The sequence below is a fragment of the Eurypyga helias genome, unplaced genomic scaffold, assembly GCF_000690775.1.
Source record: "Eurypyga helias isolate BGI_N326 unplaced genomic scaffold, ASM69077v1 scaffold20687, whole genome shotgun sequence".
Lineage (NCBI taxonomy): Eukaryota > Metazoa > Chordata > Aves > Eurypygiformes > Eurypygidae > Eurypyga > Eurypyga helias.
Window position 1 is genome coordinate 1 of NW_010262751.1, and position 5,910 is coordinate 5,910.

The window sequence follows — 5,910 nt, forward strand, 5'->3', positions numbered from 1 at the left end:
CGCGGGCTCTCTCGGCCCCGGAGCAGGGGCCAGCGGGGCTGCGCCGAGTCGGGTGGGCGTTGCAGGGCCCGTGGGACCTCACTGCGGTTTTCTTTCCGACCCAGGAAGATCCTGCCTTGATCCGCTGGGTCTATGCTAGGACACTGAACGTCTACCCTACTTTCCGTCCGACACCCAAGACGTCCTTCTTAGGGGCTGTTTTTGCAATAGGTCCTATCCTCTTCTGGTCTTTTGTCTTCAAAGCTCACAGGGTAAGTCACTTGACAACACTGAACGACAGTGAACACCCAATTGTAAAATGTAGATCTGCCCGGAGACTTAACTGTGGTTACATCCTCTTGCACCTATGAGTGATTAATGCCATTAAAGTAATGAGGGAAGGAAGGCTGGTTGAGCTGGATATCTAGAAGCCTCATAACTGCTCATAAAGGCCTGGTGTGCCAAGAGCCGTGTTCTGCCCTTGGGTACAGCCAGTCAGGGTTTCCTGATCAGGATATTGTGGTGTAATAAAGCTCTCTGTAGCACTGACAGTGGAATTTAATCATAAGAGACTGTTATTTCCAACCGCTGACATGCAGCAAGTGCGCTTTGTAAAATGAATAAATAGGGAGTTTGTGGGTGACAGGCCTAGCAAGGTCTCTGTGAATTGCTTAGCCGTTTCTGTAACCTCATGGAGCAGATGAGGAGGAGGACTTCTGCCAATTACAGTGCCTGATCGCAGCTGGATTGTTTACGTTTTTGGGAAGTTTATCTTGCTCTGTTCTAACTCCTGAAATGTGGGTGTCAGAATCTGAGCAATGGTAGCATCATCTTGAAAATACTCAGCTGCATACATTAGAAAATGCTGGGTGACTGCCACAGTGACTGGTTTTACTAGTGAATCTGTGGCTGTTGTAAAACACTCAATTCCGTGTTTTGTACAAAAGTAGTATGGTATGAATGTTTTTGAGACTTCAGCACCTCTGCAGTATTTTGTCATGCTGGTTTGGTTTTGTATGGGCTTAGCCACTGAGTGTGGCTTTGCATGTGAGTGCTTGAGGATAAATCTGTGCGAGGGAAGTCTAGACATCCTTGCCTGGGAATAGTTAAGATGATGTTTGTAATGCAGTCTCCAGGACAATTTGTTTTCCTATATTCCAGTTCCATTACTGACGTTTGGGGATTTTTCTTTGTTTTCTGGTAGTATATAAAGGGTAATAACTGTTTTCTCTGAGGAGTGTTGGCTGTGTGTCTGCGATAGCAAGAGATACATTGCCAAGCCTTTAAACAAGTCTTCTGGATTATTCGGACAGAAGGAGGAGGCAGAAGCTAAATATGTAAATGAACTGTGGCACAAGTGGTTTGGTGAAAAACACACCATGGGAATTGGTGCCTGCTGGCCCGTGAGAGCGGATAGATGTGCAGAGAGGTCGGTGGGAGCACATCTTCCGTAGCTGGTGGGTGAAGCGAAATGCCTTGTTCCTTTGTACTTTTTAACCACAGTGGGCTGTTACCGGGGTTTGTGCTGCTAGAGTCATTTAGGGTAGAAGAGACCCCTAAGATCGTAGGTGGTGCTGTCGTCCTGCACTCTGCTGAAATACTAGGAGTGCTTTTTTCTCATCCAAGCCTGATTGAAACTCCTTTTCCAATAAGATAACGAGGAATGTTCTCTTTCTTCCACAGGACCATAAAGAGAAGCTTATCAAAGAAGGTAAATACGAGCGACCGTTCAGTGTATTTTAAGTTCCTGAAACTGCAGTGCTGTTCATGGGATTTAAGTAAAATAAGGTGTGTTGTGTGCTGGTGTTTCTCCTTGATAAGAATAAATCTTAATTGCTCAGTTGTTGTCTTGCATCTTTAACAGTTATGGAAGGTGGATAAATGCAGGATCTTTATGTGTAATGTGGGTGGATGCGGGGAGCGTGTCCTGAGCTCAGCTGGTGTGCCCCTTTGGTTTATAGGCCGAGGCTCCTTGTAAACTGTGGGAGCTGCTGCTCTCAGAGCTGCACAGGCTGAAGTTTAAAATTAGCAGCCGGCTAAAACGTTTAGGAAACTGCTCTGGGCTTGCTTAAGACCTACTGCTGGCCTTACTGTGTATTTTTTCTTGGTGCCGGCTTCACTGTAGTTTGCCCTAATTGGATAAACAGCAAGTTCTGTGGTATTTTTTAATAACTCCAGGACCCTGCCTCCCTGCTTTCAGTAAGTTGAGTTAATTTTTATTTTCCCTAATCAAATAGAAGCCTAAACCATGCCTTTTCTTTATTGCAATAAACTTCTGGATAAACTCACTGTACCGGACTTCGAAATAGCGGGCTGAGCATTGCCGTGCTGTCTGTGACTAGCATTTCCACTATTTCTGTGATTCCTGTGAGTGGGAGACAAGAAGTAAAGGGATGGGGGGGTTGTGTTTGACAGCAGTTCCCTTCTCTTATAGGAGAAATCCATTGCACCCCTGCAAATGGGCCGTGATTGAAAAACCACCCACAAAGCGTAACTGTACCCTGTGCCTGCAGGGGCGTCGTCCCTGCTGAGTCTTAGCCAACCCAAGCCTTTTCTGCCCGGGTCGACTGGTACAGGGAGCTCTGGAACTGTTACTGCCAGAGTACTGAAATGTGAGTGCAAGGAAAAGGTTTTGAATTCAGACTTCTTTTTTCCTGGCATTTTCATATGGCCTGTAGGTGCCATCATGTTCCAAACAACCTTCATTCTTCAGACGTTCTGCAGGAGCAGTTTCTTCCCGAATGTTGGGGTCAGTGCCAAAACCTCAGCCTGATGCCAGAGATGAAAACTTCCCTCTGCCTGGAAAGCAGCCTGACAGTGAAGTCAGCAGGAGCAGCTCCACTAAGCCCCTTTCCCTAATTGTTAGGATGAAAGTATGGGCCGTTAGCAGTCCCTCTTCTGTCAGAGTGAGTTGATGAGCTTTCTCACAGGATCCCAGCATGGCTGAGGCTGCAAGGGAGCTGTGGAATCATCTGGTCCAACCCCCTGCTCATGCCTTGAGCAGGCTGCCCAGGACTGTGTCCAGGTGGCTTTTGAGTATCTCCAAGGAGGGAGACTCCACAGCCTCTGGGCAACCTGTGCCGGTGCTCGGTCATGCTCACAGTAAAACTGTGCTTCCTATCAGGAAGAAGTTCTTCCCGGAGAGGGTGGTGAGACACTGGGACAGGTTGCCCAGAGAAGCTGTGGATGCCCCATCCCTGGAAGTGTCCAAGGCCAGGCTGGATGAGGCTTGGAGCAACCTGGTCTAGTGGAAGGTGTCCCTGCCCATGGCAGGGGGGTTGGAACTGCATGGTCTTTAAGGTCCCTGCCAACCCAAACCATCCTGTGATTCTATGATTTATTTTATTTAGTTTGTTTCTATTTTAAAAAGCGTTTCCTGGTGTAGCTCTTCCCTTTCCTCTCTGGGTGGTGAAATGTTCAGGCGGTGGGGACTCGGCGCTAGGGCCGTGCAAGGCGGTGGCCTGCTGTTGCATCCCCTGTGTGCTCTCGGCAGCCCTCTTGCACCTGTCTCTGCGGCTTGTTCTAGCTTGACTAAAGCAAACCCTGTCGTTCCCTGCAGAACAGCTTCTAAAAGACTGTCAGAAGTGATAGTGCAGAATACGGCCGTGGGTCAGTGCAGAGAGAAAGGCATCAGTGCACGGAGAAAGTGGTATTTAGAAAAAAAGAAATAATTGCTTGTCTGAGCATGCTAAATTAACTGTCTTCTTGCTGCCACAAACTAATTTGATCTCCCAGGACCCATTTCCGCAGTTAATTGGAACTTGAGTTGCCACACATGTAAATTCTCCCTCGCAGCTGTGTTTGTTTCAGGCCAGTTGAGCAAATGGCTCCGGTGGGCTGTGGGGGAGCGCGGCGCCTCTCCTCTCCTAGGCCAGCCTCGGATCGGCACCCGCAGCCCTTCCCTTTGCAGATGAGAGGGGCTGATGCTACGTCCCTGCAGACTGGAGCCTGGTGCTTGGGGAAAGGCTGCCCTACTTTTCTCCCGCTCTCGTTATTCGCGGAACTCTCCGAGCCGTTTCCTTGCAAGGAACGCACGTGCTACGCTACTGGAGGTGGGGGCGGTGGTCTGAGGCAGTGGTGCCGGGTGTGTAGAGGAAGGAAAGCAGAGTTTCCCGTCAGAAATTCAGGGTGAAGACAGGAGAGTGAATGTGCTTCGAGGAATTTTACCCTTGGCTGATGTGTTAGCAGCCGTGTCTGCTTCAGCGATGGGTCTGTAGCAAGAGGAACTCAAGCCTGCAGGTCACTGTGAGATAATTTAGGTCCCAAACAGAAAACAGGCTTTTCCCCTCTGCCTGTGAAACATTTAGACCTCATTGATCCCTGGATCAGTCTGATTAAATCAGCTTCTCTGGCAAATTGATTCTCCTGAACGTCCTTTTCTGAGCCGGCTGTTTCAGAGTGAACATCTCCCTGTAGATTTCAGAATGTAATACTTTGCTCAAAGCTGATGCCTCAGACATCTGGTGCGGATCCAAAACCGACGACGGATGTAACTGACTGAAGTAAGGTGTTGCAGCTCTCCGTTTCCTTTTCTTTGGGAAAACTGAGGATTGCTCCCCTTGGGAAGTTAGAAACAGAGATCCCAGTGGCACCAAGCTTAGTAACCGTTTCATGTGGGCACGTGCTATAGCGCAGGCCTGAGGTTTGGGGTGCCCGGGCTGTGCTCCTGGTTCCCAGCCGTCTCCGGGCTTCGCTTTCTGCCTCCACCCTGTGGAGCTCACTGCCTGGAGGTGACACTTGCACACTCCCATGATTTCTGAGGTCCTCCAGGATGTTGTCTGCACTTGAGCTTTCTTCCAGGTACCTTCCCAGGAGCAAATGCCTGGACTGGGCAGACAAACCCTTTCGCACCTGCAAATTAGTGCTTAACTGGGGACAGAATTTGGCAAGTGCTGGCAAATGGTTTGATGCTGACGGATGGCCAGAACATGGGGTTGGAAAGGAAACTTTCCCTCACTGAGCAGCGAAACCCTTTGGATTCTCCAACCTTTTCTGGCTTGTGGTCTACTTTTCTGAGAGTCAAGCCTCCCCTTGGCAACGCTCCGCAGAGCAGCAGGTTGAAAGGCCTGCTCCAATAGGAGGCTTGGGTCTCCCATTTCCTCCTTGGAAAGCTCTTCCCCTGCAGACAGCATAAAATGCTTTACTGATCCCTACTTTCTCCCTGCGAAAGACACACCGGGTCGTATTTTCAGGGGTAGCTGTTACCTCGTATCCGCACAAGGCACAGCATTCACACCACCTACACATCGTGAGAGCCGTGCGGTACGTCAGCGTGTCACCAGGAAAGCTTTAATCGTGGTTTTTTACAGCATTTCCCAAGTTACATAGGGTTGATCATTGTTGTGGCTCGGTGGCTGCTGGGAATGCCGTTCTGTGCTGCGTTGCCCAAGTTGACCGTGCCACCACGTGGAGGTACCCTGGATTTCCCTGCCTTCACTCACGTGTTTTAAGCAACAAATACCTCTCTTTATTTGCACTTAGGGTTGAAATGGCTTTTCAGAGGCTCCCAGCACTTGTAGTAGTTTTTATCTAGGCGGTTGGAGGTCTGGAGGCCCCATTTGGTGACGGCCAGGCTGAGGGACGATTCGAACATGAAGGCCTGTTGGGAAGAGGGAAGAAGGTGGGTTAGGGCAGGAGAGGAAGAGTTTGCACGCAGGCAAGGCGGCTCTGCTCTCCCATAAGCAGGAGTTGCACGCGTGGGCCAGCCCTGCTGAGTTCTGTCTCCAGCCTGATGAACCCCAGGGGGAAAAAGCTCTTCAGAGCTGGCATTGCGATACTGGTATTAACCAGGAGAGACTTGGGATTCCCTGCATACCCAGGAAGGCCAGGTTGTTCCAACAGCTCTAGTTCAAGGTCTGTTGATGATCACCATTGGATTTTAGGGGGTGGAGAAAGGAGGACAGTCAGGGGTTTTGTTTCTTCATCCATAGG

The 5,910-nt window shown here is 49.6% G+C and overlaps 2 protein-coding genes across 2 annotated transcripts in view; one reads left to right on the top strand and one right to left on the bottom strand.

Annotated features, from left to right (window-relative positions):
- Positions 1 to 104: 104 nt before the first annotated feature.
- Positions 105 to 1,722, top strand: NDUFB4 (NADH dehydrogenase (ubiquinone) 1 beta subcomplex, 4, 15kDa; the record flags this gene model as incomplete). The annotated part of the gene is made up of 2 exons (XM_010155839.1): positions 105 to 251; positions 1,663 to 1,722. Coding segments are annotated over 2 exons (207 nt in total), but the record flags the coding sequence as incomplete, so codon positions are not given.
- A 3,548-nt stretch (positions 1,723 to 5,270) lies between these two features.
- The window catches only part of HGD (homogentisate 1,2-dioxygenase), a 20,097-nt gene continuing 19,457 nt past the window's right edge, over positions 5,271 to 5,910 (bottom strand). Inside the window, exon 13 of the mRNA XM_010155838.1 lies at positions 5,271 to 5,578. Within this exon, the coding sequence (XP_010154140.1) occupies positions 5,447 to 5,578 (132 nt within the window). The 3' untranslated portion in view covers positions 5,271 to 5,446. The remainder of the gene's footprint in view (positions 5,579 to 5,910) is intronic.